This window comes from Delphinus delphis, chromosome 7, assembly GCF_949987515.2.
Source record: "Delphinus delphis chromosome 7, mDelDel1.2, whole genome shotgun sequence".
Taxonomy (NCBI): Eukaryota; Metazoa; Chordata; class Mammalia; order Artiodactyla; family Delphinidae; genus Delphinus; species Delphinus delphis.
Window position 1 is genome coordinate 72,012,578 of NC_082689.1, and position 12,661 is coordinate 72,025,238.

General features: G+C 38.2%; 1 protein-coding gene across 6 annotated transcripts in view; it reads left to right on the forward strand.

The window, feature by feature from the left end:
• Positions 1-573: 573 nt before the first annotated feature.
• WDSUB1 (WD repeat, sterile alpha motif and U-box domain containing 1) overlaps positions 574-12,661 on the forward strand; it is an 83,257-nt gene continuing 71,169 nt past the window's right edge. For 2 of the 6 annotated variants that reach the window (XR_011246545.1, XM_060016736.1), the window contains exons 1-4: positions 574-712; positions 2,935-3,390; positions 5,219-5,403; positions 9,326-9,418. Coding sequence is in view for 5 of the 6 variants with exons in the window: in XM_060016736.1 (XP_059872719.1) it covers positions 2,993-3,390; positions 5,219-5,403; positions 9,326-9,418 (676 nt within the window). In the remaining variant the exon portion in view is untranslated. The other 4 variants (XM_060016735.1, XM_060016738.1, XM_060016737.1 and 1 more) reach the window with 4 other exon arrangements.

Genomic DNA, 12,661 nt, shown 5'->3' on the forward strand with positions numbered 1-12,661 from the left:
TTTCTGGTCAATTTTTTAATCTCAAAAGGGACTGGCAAAACCAGTTCGTAATCAATTACACGTGGAAACCACGGTGTAAGCTCCACGTGAGTTTAGGAGGCGCTCGGAAACGCTATAAGAAATGCACATCGGGTTCAGGTGATAGCAGTATATCCTTTCCAGCAGCCTGCCCTGGAAAGACAGATTTGGGTAACCTGAGCACAAAGGCGATGGCGTAAGTCATGAACCACTGAGGTCAGAGCTGGCCGAAACAGAAAAGACCAATCAGGGAGGTCACAGAATAGACAGAGCAGGATAAAGAAATACAGCAGAGGAAGGAGGCTCAAAAACTTCCAGCTGTCGTAACTGGAGAGTTAAAGGGGGCATAAAATCACATTTCAGGCACTCGCTAGACCTTGAGACCTCAGCTTCAGCAACCAGAAAAAAATTTCAACTAAAGGAAATCCCGACTCATTTTTATCCTAGAGCTAGGTTTTAGTAACCTCTTCATTGGAAAGCGAAAGGGCGCGCATGCGCCGCGGCGCAGGCCGCCTCCCGGGGGGGCGGGGCTTTCCTTTCGCTTTAGGACGTCCGCCGGCGTCGGCTCCGCCCGCCTCACCTGCGCGTTACGTGCCCGCCACTCGCCGGCGTCTGAGCAATGATCCCCGCCGTCGTGGGTCTTCGAGGTGAAAGGGGCAGTGCCCATGGGCCAGTTTAACAGCGGCGGAGGCAGGTGGGGGACCTTGACTGGGGTCAGCCCGCCGAACTTCCCCGCTCGAGGTGTCTAAACCCTCTGTTTCTCGGCGTCAGGTTCTAAGCGCGCGACAGGGACCTGCTGAGACCTTGACCAGAGCGATGCACGGTTTTGCGGCCTCGGTCTGGGAGCCGGGCGGCGCCTCCCGGCGGGGCGTGAAAGCCCCAGCTGGCTTCCATCCCTCCCCCACAACCCGAGCGCCGGTCCCCGCGCCCCGGAAGGCCCTGCTCCCCGCCGGCCGCGCTCCTGCCGCGGGTCCGCTGGGGCCTGGTTGGATCTCACAGTTGGGCAAATCCTTGGTCCCCGCATGGGCGCGGTGGGAGTAGGTCTCGAGCTTTATGTTGGAGGATTCTTGGCACATTTCGGGTTTACCTTGCATTAGATGGGTATGCGTGTGTTCACACTGGCGAGTTGATTCGGGATATGACCGGAAATTGAGTGTTTGGCTTGAAGGCTGAGGTTTAAGTGGACTACCACACCAGGTAGGGGTAGACTTGAGAGCGCGTTTTAAAACAAAGAGTTCAGCTGATTGCGTCTCTGTCCTTGCGACTCGAGGGCCTCGAACTGCAAAGGGAGCCGAGCGCCACAAGGGTGAGGAAGTTTGTTTGGAAAATTACCCGTGTGCACTTGCACAGTTGGGATTTGGGAGTTCCCCAGAAAGCACCTCCTGATGGCGTTTGTTTCCAGTGCAATACCTTAGGCGGTAATCTACCAGGGTTTTTGGTGGTTTGTTGGTTGGTTTTTTAGACTTCATTGAAGTTTGTTTGAAAAAAGAGGCTGAACTTTTGGGATAAGATAAATGTTGGAAAAGGCTCGCTCCATTTATTTGGAAAGATTTCTGTAAATAATACTAGAACAAGGTATTATGAATTTTACAATTCAAAGTTACGCCTGTCCCTTCAGGGCTGATTAGTGCCTCGTTCTACACCATTTTTCCACTGTCGGATTTTTTTTCTTTTTTTTTCTTTTTTTTTTTTTTAGTATTAGTAGCTTTATTTTTAGTTATCCAATCATTTTGTATTATATTCACATATAATGTTTAAAGCCTAGAACTGGATTTGGGGGAAAATGTTAATTCAGCAAATATTTATTTGACCACATTAGGTGCCGATACTGTTTTACGTTTTACATGTTGTGGATACAGAAATGAGCGAAACAGACCCGATCTTTGTTGGTTTGTGCTTACCTTCTAGTGAGGGGAGACAAGTAATAAATATGTCAGAGGGTGGTAATTGCTACACTGAGGATTAAAATAGGGTGATGTGCTAGCCTGTAGAGGGGCTACTTTAGACTGGGAAACTCTCTCTGAGGAAGGACACTGAAATTGAAATCGAAATGTAAAATTAGATCCCAAAAGCAGGGGATACGCATAAGAAAACCACTTTGTGAAGATCTTAGGTGTAATCCTTTTGACCAGGGAGGCTGGAAAGAGGGAGGGTGAGGGAAAGTGGAAGGAGTTGAGGTCTGAGAAGTAGGCAAGCAAGAGACAGACCATGTAGGGTTTTGTAAGTCTTGGTGAGGAGTTTGGATTTTATTCTAAATTTGTAAATTTGTTCTTAGGTGCAGACCAGCTAAGTCCATTTTTTGCCACTCTTTCTTTTTGGTTTCCTTGATTTATTACATTGATTCTTCATCTCAAATCTTTTATATCTTTTTATTCTTTGTCGGAAAAGATGACAAACCATGACATGATAGCTTTCAACACTGCCACTTAAATTGTGAATGAAACCTTTTGGTCCTTTTTTATGAGTGAACTATATAATTCTGCATCTTAAAGGCAGAGCAATAGCCTTGGCTCCGTCCTGTGGAAGGAGCAGCAGAGTTTGTTAAGTAGTGAAAAATCTTTTTAAGCTGAGATTAGCTGATGTGGAATGAGGCAGTGTTGAGTAGCAGTTAGTTAAGGGAAAGTCTTCAAAGGTGAAATAAATACCCAAGGTTCTGGATGTTCAGTGTCAAATCAGTTTGAAGTTATTTGACTAGGTTCCTTTTCAGGAGTTACGGAATTGTATTGGTATAGCACTGGTGATTGTGATAGTCATCAGAGGTTATAGTCTTAAAATGTTTTATTTCTCTCCAAATTATTCTAACCCCCGGTATAATATATTGTCTTTTAAAAATGTGAATGTAGGAGCTTTCATCGAGCAAGTTAATTGATTTTGGCTCTTTTATATTGATTTGAGTTGCGTTTATTTGATTCCTAGGATGAAGTAACCTTTATCTGTCTAAAAATTGCGGGATATTTTACTTCAAGTAAAGAACATGGTGAAACTAATTCACACGTTAGCGGATCATGATGATGATGTCAACTGCTGTGCCTTGTCCTCTTCCCTCTTGGCCACTTGCTCCTTGGACAAAACAATTCGCCTGTACTCCCTGAGTGACTTTAGTGAATTGCCACATTCTCCATTGAAGTTTCACACCTACGCTGTCCACTGCTGCTGTTTCTCCGCTTCAGGACATATTTTGGCTTCATGTTCAACAGATGGTACCACTGTGTTATGGGATACTCAAAACGGACAGACTTTGGCAGTGTTGGAACAGCCCAGTGGTAGCCCCGTGAGGGTTTGCCGGTTTTCCCCAGACTCCACTTGTTTGGTATCAGGGGCAGCTGATGGAACTGTTGTTTTGTGGAATGCACAGTCATACAAGTTATATAGGTAGGAATATTTAAACGGCTTTCCGTTTTTAATCCTATTAACAGGTCCACAAAAAAAAGAAGAAAAAAGCAGAATATTTTGATGACGTTAAGAAGCAGATAATTTTTAGACATCACAAGGAAAAGTATTTTGACCTATCTTCTGAAGGTCATAAAAACATATGATTCTTGAAGTAGATTTGCTTGGCTCTGAGTGTTTTAAATTTCCAGTCTCTCTTTTGTAAAATAAGATTAATCTTGTTAGACTTTCATGGATTTTTTGGGTAAGAGTTCGGCCAAAAAAAAACCCCACAATAGTCTTTTGAATAAAATTTAGTAATTTTAGGCTTTATTTTTGTCACTCGTGGCTCAGGTGTTCTCAATAATAAAGTAATGTAGGTAAATCTCACCTACACAGCTCTTTCCTGACTAGGATTCTTGCTGACCAAGCCCAGAAGAAGGAACCTTGTGATCAGCATGGTGTTGTGTTATCATTTCTTTTTAAAAAAAAATCACTTAAAAAACTCCTTTTGGATAAAAATACATCAATTAATTTACACTGGTAATGTTGTGTTGCAACTCACCAACATTAAAACTATGCACTTGTATGTATTCATAGTGTGGTGAAATATATATAACATCAAACATTTTAACCATTTTAACGTGACATTAAGTACATTAAAAACTGTAAACTTTCAAATGTTACCAATTAAAATAGCTTAATGTCCCTTCCTTTCTCCCTACCCCTCAGCATCACTCAGCACAAATGGTAGCTGGTAAACAACTGTTACTCATTTAGATTTCGGTCTTTGGATTGAAGAAAGTGATGTGATTTAAGTGGTGTTAATAAACAGTTTAAAGAGAAAGCACAAGAAGAATGAAATGCCTTTAAGTTATTTTGTGTGAATGAAATACAGCTGTCAGCTAACGAATCTTTTTCACTTATTGGGTGATAAATTCTGCCTCCCTAGCATTATTTCTCTAATGTATGTAATTAATGATATAAAAATGGTACACTGCAGTAGATTTAAGCACTGGCTAGGACACTGCACTAATTGTTGGGTTTTTACCAGTTTTTCCTAATAGAGAAAATAATATTGTTAGGCCAGTGCTTCCTAATCTTCCCTAGATAATTTTAACTTGTTCACAGCATTTTCTTTACATAAAGAATTGGTATTTGAAGATGGGATGAAAGTTCCTGGGTGATTTTGCTGTTTGTTGTTTCTAGGTGATTTTTTGTTTTTATTTATTTTTTGCGGTACGCGGGCCTCTCACTGTTGCAGCCTCTCCCGTTGCGGAGCACTGGCTCCGGACGTGCAGGCCCAGCGGCCGTGGCTCACAGGCCCAGCCGCTTCGCGGCACGTGGGATCTTCCCGGACCAGGGCACGAACCCGCGTCCCCTGCATCGGCAGGCGGACTCTCAACCACTGCGCCACCAGGGAAGCCCTCTAGGTGATTTTAATACAAAAGTTGAAAGTACTTTTGACCCCAGTAACATGTTTTTCAATCAAAAAGTTATATCTTTAAAAAAAAAATGTGACTGTAGTTGATATTGTTGGTTGTTATTGCTTTTTTTGTTAAGCTTTGTAGATTTTAACATGTTCCTACTGACTTGCCATATGGAAAAGTATGAAGATATTGTCGACTTTGGTTTCGTTAAGATAATGTTTAGATCCTCTTACTTTTAGCAAGCACATAAATGATATTTTATTTCTCTAGGCATCTACTGCCTTTTATCTCTAGTTCTGTGATATCCTCTTTTTAGTATATCAAGCTGCTGTTAGAGATTGTAATGTAAAGTAAAAGATTCTCTGAAATGAAAATTCCCTTTTCTTTTGCTTTTATTTCAGATGTGCTAGTGTTAAGGATGGCTCCTTGGTGGCCTGTGCATTTTCTCCTAATGGAAACTTCTTTGTCACTGGCTCCTCGTGTGGAGATTTAACAGTGTGGGATGATAAAATGAGGTGTCTGCATAGTGAAAAAGCACATGATCTTGGAATGACCTGCTGCGATTTTTCTTCACAGCCAGTTTCTGGTTAGTTATTTTACTCTTGTAAGCACTAGTAATTCCCATTTGCAGTTTGTATGTGACTTTTCATTCTTTTACTTATTTTCACTTCATCATTAGTAAAACAACAAGCCCTTTTAATTCATTCCTTTCAAGGAATCATCCTTCTCCTTTATCTTTTTTGATCAAAATGAAATCACAAATATTTTTTAGGGAAAATCAGGATCTTTGGGAAAATATGTGGGGGCTGACTCAACTTGGTGCAGTAGATCTGGATTCCTTGAGTATGGTAATGTAGAGGCGTTAACCCCGTTGGTTTTACTGTGATTTTTGAAATATTGTATATTGATATTCAAGTAGAAATGTGAAGTGTAAAAATTGGAAACAGGTTTCATTTTCCGTTTACTAATTTAATCTTTCAAAACATAAATTTATAAAGCATTTGACAATACAATTAGTTTTCAGAAAAAGAAGAAACAAAAACTCCTGAATATAGACTCTTGGTTTTAAATAAATACAGTGAATTGGGAAGTTGTCTTCTTTTATTTTCATCTTCTGTGTTAGGATGAAGCTCTGCTTTTGGCTGCTCCAGTCTTATTGCCAGACCAGTGCTGGCCCATAGCAATATAATGTGAGCTACGTATGCAAATTTAAAATTTTCTAGTAGTAGGTGAAATTAATTTTAACATATTTTACCCTATATATCTAAAATATTATTTCAATAATTGATAGTAAAATATCAGTGAGATGTTTTACTATATTTTGGTGTGAAGTCTTCGAAATCTAGTGTGCGTATTATGTCACATCTCAATTTGTAGTAGTCACACTTCAACTGTTCAGTAGCCATGTGTGGCGAGTTACTACCTTACTGGACAGCTCAGGTCCAGTAGCAGGATGGCTTTGGCACTCCCCTATTTCAAAACCATCAATGGCATATTAAAATATGATTAAGGTAAGATAAAATACCAAATCCCAAACACAAAGCCTGTACGTACCTTCATATTCTGTTTCCCTGCCTCATCCCAAATCACACTTGGCTTCATGCATTCTCTTGCCACACTGGCCTCCTTTCATTCCTTGAATGTCTCTTAAGATTTTTCCAAGGGTTTTACATGTGGACCCTTCACCTGGTTCACTATTAGTCATCCTTTAGCTTTCAGGTAAAAAAAAAAAAAAATCACCTTAGGTGAGTTTCCCAGTCTTTATTTGCACGCTTTATTTTTCTTTTAAAATAGGACTTAGTGAAGTATCACAGGCTTTAATTATATAGTTATTTATATGGATTGTGTTTAATGGTGTTTTTCCTGTTAGATTGTAAGCTCCATAGGGCAGGGCCTGGGTCTGTTTTATTTACAGTGCTTCGAATATAATAGGCCTTGAAATGCAGACTGATGAATAAGATTGATTTGCTGAAATTTCTTGTTTTTGTTTTCTTAGCCTTTTAGTATCATATAGCAGATTAACAGATTTTCTTTTCATGAACCCATTTTTATATTAAACTCCCTACCTAATTTACTTATGATAATTTATTCTTTTAATATATTGTTTTATGCTGTTTTATTCTAAGAAGACCAGCTTGTAACAGACAAGAACCATTTCTTCCATTCTGTGAGACCTTCTCCAAAATCTTACAGGCACTCAGTGACTCTTTAATGAGTTATATAAACATAGGGAGATTTAGGTTTCCTTTTTGATTCTAAGTTACCTGAAAAAAAGATTTTCAATTAAAATACCATTTTTATAGTGATATTAGAGTAAAACTAAGGACATCCTTGTTCTATCTTTAGAGGGGTTGCAGCTCATGGGTCCTGGAAAGGTTCACTAAACTAGGCAGAAAATTTGGTGAGATTCTAAAATAAGTTTAATACTCACATCCCTACCCTGCCTGTAGAGTATATTTCTCAATATACTTCTAATATGTCCCTTCTGTACTTTCTTTAGTTCAATTTCTGTTAAAATAGATATTAACCTTATGTGTAAATTCCCTGAAACAGATCAATGTATGCTTTAAAGCATATAAACCAATAAATGATTATTATAGGAATTTGTGGTAACTATGTATTTTCTTAAAAGACAAAGTATGTAATTTTTAACTTGTTATTGTTTAATTTGGTATTTGTTAATATCTGTAAATACTTATGACATTGAATCTTCTGTCTTTGTGACATTTTGCTCAAATAAGGAAAAATAATACTGTTTGTACTGGAGGATGAATGTTCAATTCTCTCCAGTTTTTAAGTGAAAAGACAGTTTGGATTAGATTATTATTACAATTTAAATATTTTTCCTGAAGAAAAGTTTATTTTTAAATATTATATTTGGATCTCAAGGATAGGCATATTTTAAGCTTTATAATTTTACATTGTCCTAGATGAGTTCTTACTACTGAAAGAAACTTCTGAATTAACTTAAGGATCTTATTTAGTCTAGAAACAATAGGAAAAAAAGTTCTCTTAACTGAGTCTAGTACTTAAATGTTTTACTCTCAGCCATTTTTGGGTAAACTGTTTTGCCTTAAAAAGATTTAATGATTATTAGGAATTGCTTACATCCATCAAGATCTCTGAGAAAGGATGCTGTTTGGCTGAACCTGTGCTACAAAAACAAAAATGCTGTTGAAATGTGGAAGTCCCATGCAGTTAGAAAAACTTTCAGTGAAAAAGAAATTTTAATTTGTTTTATGTTAATAAAGTATATGTGCTTTCAACAAAACAGAGGGAGTCCATAGGAAGCATTTATTTTACATACCCAGGTGTATAAATTAAATACCATATACTAAATATTTACAAAACAGGAAGGAATGCAATCTTTTTTTTTTTTTAAAATTTATTTATTTTGGCCACGTTGGGCCTTTGTTGCTGCACACAAGCTTTCTCTAGTTGCGGTGAGCGGGGGCTACTCTTTGTTGCAGTGCACGGGCTTCTTACTGTGTTAGCTTCTCTTGTTGCTGAGCACGGGCTCTAGGCACACAGGCTTCAGTAGTTGTGGCATGCAGGCTCAGTAGTTGTGGCTCACGGGCTTAGTTGCTCCGCGGCATGTGGGATTTTCCTGGACCAGGGCTCGAACCCGTGTCCCCTGCATTAGCAGGTGGATTCCTAACCACTGTGCCACCAGGGAAGTCCAGGAGTGCAATCTTAAGATGGGTAGTAGGTTTCTTAATTGTGTCTTACTGCATATGAGTGCTGAAATTTCCTTTGACCTGTGATATTAGGTGGAATTCATATAAACTTGAGTTGGTGATACCAATATTTACATTACCCACAATATTTAGGAACTTATCTAGTGGGTAGATAATGATACACTGAAAGTATCTAAGTAAGCATAACTAGCGGTTTTTTTGTAACACCAAATTTAACTGATTACTTTCCCTGATTTGTGTAATATTTTCCACCAAATCTGTTGGACTGAATTGATGTTGTTTTGGATTTATGTAATTCTAGTCTTTGTCTTGATTAAATCAAATGGGGAAACAGTCTCATTCCATGTGAATTAAGACTAAGTTTTTAAGTGAACATATCCTAAAAAAGTTAAGTTGGGAGCAATTAAGCATTTAACACTCATCTCATAACTGACTTTTCTTCCTAATTTTTCCCATCAATGCTAACCTCATAGACTCTAAAATTGGGTTGGAGGGTGCCCTAGGCTTCGTGGCTCAATATTGGCCCTTGCAACATTGAATTATATCCTTAGTGGAAGGGAAATAAAAAGGTATTTTGTTGTCGCAACTTCAGGGGCTAAAGTCATAATCCTTTGAAGTACCTTGCTTAAAAGAAATTCTTTAACCGACATTTCGTTATATGGTATAAATTAATTAATATAATTAATATTGCCTGTGAATGTGGGTTAAATGAATAGAATTAACAGATCTGAGTTAAGAAATTGAAAATTGTTTGGTTTAAATGTTTTAACAATTCTTGTGTATTTATTTGTAACAAATTTATATTTTTAGGTGGAGAACAAAGTCTTCAATTCTTTCGACTGGCATCATGTGGTCAGGATTGCCAGATCAAAATTTGGGTTATTTCCTTTACCCATACCTTAGGTATGTATTCAACTAGTAGTTCTCTAAAATGATTTTTTGTGATTCAGGTAAAATTTATATTTTACTTAATCTTTTTCACTAAAGAACTCTGGATATCTAAAAGTGATTATAAAAATATATTTTAAGAACTTTTAGTCAAAGTAATACATATACATGATTTAGAAATTATATGCACACTACTGATTATGACCTCACCACTACCACTACACACATTCCTGCTCACACAGTCCTCCTTTTTCTGTTTTCAATTTTTTTGATGGTTTTCAGAGTTTCTCTAAATCCTGTTTATACCACCACATTTTATTTTTTATTTACTTATTTTTTAACATCTTTATTGAGGTATCATTGCTTGACATTGTTGTGTTAGTTGCTGCTGTATAACAAAGTGAATCAGCTATATGTATACATATATCCCCATAACCCCTCCCTCTTGCATCTCCCTCCCACCTTTCCTATCCCACCCCTCTATGTGGTCACAAAACACCGAGCTGATCTCCCTGTGCTATGCGACTGCTTCCCACTAGCTATCTGTTTTACATTTGGTAGTGTATATATGTCAATGCCACTCTCTCGCTTCATCTCAGGTTGCCCTCCCCCCTCCCCGTGTCCTCAAGTCCATTTTCTATGTCTGTGTCTTTATTCCTGTCCTGCCCCTAGGTTCTTCAGAACCATTTTTTTGTTTTTTTTAGATTCCATATATATGCGTTAGCATACGGTATTTGTTTTTCTCTTTCTGACTTACTTCACTCTGTATGACAGACTCCAGGTCCATCCACCTCACTACAAATAACTCAATTTCGTTTCTTTATGGATGAGTAATATTCCATTATATACATGTGCCACATCTTCTTTACCCATTCATCTGTCGATGGACACTTAGGTTGCTTCCATGTCCTGCCTATTGTAAATAGCGCTGCAGTGAACATTGTGGTACATGACTCTTTTTGAATTATGGTTTTCTCAGGGTATGTGCCCAGTAGTGGGATTTCTGGGTCGTATGGTAGTTCTGTTTTTAGTTTTTTAAGGAACCTCCCTACTGTTCTCCATAGTGGCTGTATCAATTTACATTCCCTCCAGCAGTGCAAGAGGGTTCCCTTTTCTCCACACCCTCTTTAGCATTTATTGTTTGTAGATTTTTTGATGATGGCCATTCTGACGGTGTGAGGTGATACCTCATTGTAGTTTTGATTTGCATTTCTCTAATGATTAGTGATGTTGAGATGGTGAGCATCCTTTCATGTATTTGTTGGCAATCTGTATATCTTCTTGGGAGAAATGTACCACCACATTTTAAATTTGTTCATTGTAGTTATTGTTTTTTGAGCATATGTGGGTCTTTCCCCCATGCATTTTACTATTCTTTCAGGTGACTCGTCAGTCAGGAAACTTATGTCTTTCATTTTTGGTATACAGTATTCATTTATTCTAATTCTTCTCTACTTCTCTTTTTATAAGTCCCATTAGTTGAGTGTTGGACCTCCTGACTTGATTCCGTGTGTCTATTTTTCCCCCACATTTATCTCTTTATCATTTTTTCTATCTTAGGAAAAAATTCCTTAGCTCTATCTTTTAACCTTTTTTGAATTTTTTAATCCCATCAATAATATTTTCAATTTCCAAATGCTTATCTTTTTTGTTTCTTTTTCCTAGTGTCCTCCATTTAATGCAAGATCCTCTCTAAACTCTCAGGATACCAATTAGAGGCTTTTTGTTTTGGCTTTAAGTTCCCTTCTGTTTCCTAATGAACTTTGTTTGCTCTTGGGCCCTTTTTTGTTTACCCTGATCTTTCTCTTTCATATGATTACCTTCTTCAAATGCCTGATGATCCTTAGTATTCCATTTACTTTCAAGAATTAAACAACAAGAAGAAGTTTAAAAGCTCTGTGCACATGGTGGTTGTTTGTATTTGCTGGCTTCTCTTTAGGATAAGAAGGTGGACTATTGGCCCTTATTGCGGAAGGGTTGGAGATTTAGAGAATGTGGGTGTCTGTGTTGCCCTGGAGCTGCCATCGAGCTCCCCAGGCAGTCATTGTTTTCCTTCATCCTGGGGAGAAGCATCTAGCTTTCATGCAGCATACTATGGGTGGGGTCAGGGAGGGATGGGAGGTAGATATCGTTTTATAAACAGACTTAAAGTTAATTTTTCCGTTTTCAGGTCTGTATCTCTGACTTTCTTTTTCCTTGGCTTTTAATAGTTGTCTTTTGGGGTTTTCTGTTAATAGTCCTAAGTCTTTTGGGGTTTTCTAGGGAAGATTAGCTTACTTCTTTGCTGTAGCCCCCTCATTTTACACCCCAAGCTGTTCTCTATATATAATCTCGTCAATTAATTTGCATCTGCCTTTCCAAAATTGGTTTCAGTTTCTCATTTCCTGATGCCCCCCTTCCCCTTCTCTTCACTGATGTGAATTTATATCTTTATTAATTCCTTCATTATCATTTTAATGGGAACTCTGAAATTATATGGTCAGTTGGCCATCTTGCTTCAGATGCCCAAAAATATTCTTATTTTATTATTTGTTACCTAATAAGCTTTAGCTAAATCATGAGTTATATTTCATTGTTTATAAAATTATTGCCAGAGATAAACAAAGCTGAACACTAGTTAAAGCGGTAAGGAAGGATTTTAATATACTATTGCAATAGATTTTAATCAGTAATATACTATTGCAAGCGTCCAGCATGAACTGAGCTCAACTTCAGTTTATACAGAGGTGACTGTATTTTAAAGGGAGCATGAGGGAATAAAGCAGGGGTAAATGGGGGCTCCGTAGCATCCAGGAAGTGAAAAAATTACAAAAAGCAAGAAGTGAGGAATTTGTCCATGTGAAACGCATGTGAGTTTGTAACTGGCACTTATGGAAGTTAGGCTCCTCCCCCTCACAGAGCCGGGGAGACAGGAGCTCTATCTCCAGGTGTTGGCTGGAATAAACGTAAATTCTTTTGGCAGCCCTGAGTTTTCCCAGGCAGGCACTTTATAAGGGGGGTAGGGTCATCCTAGGGATGCAACCTTGAACTCTTAGAAACTGTGTTAAAGTCTTTGTAGGCCAAGGTCAAGGCCTAGTCCAGGAGGCATCTCAGAAGAGCCTGGGTAGAGTTCGGTCAGGGAGAGAATCTTTGTCATTATGCTAGTGTATAGAGAAGGGTCTGCTATTACAAAGTAATAAATACATTTTTTTTTGAGGAAATTTAGTTACTTTATTGTCTGTTAGGTTACATTCAGTAATTTTTTAATGTATTCGGTGA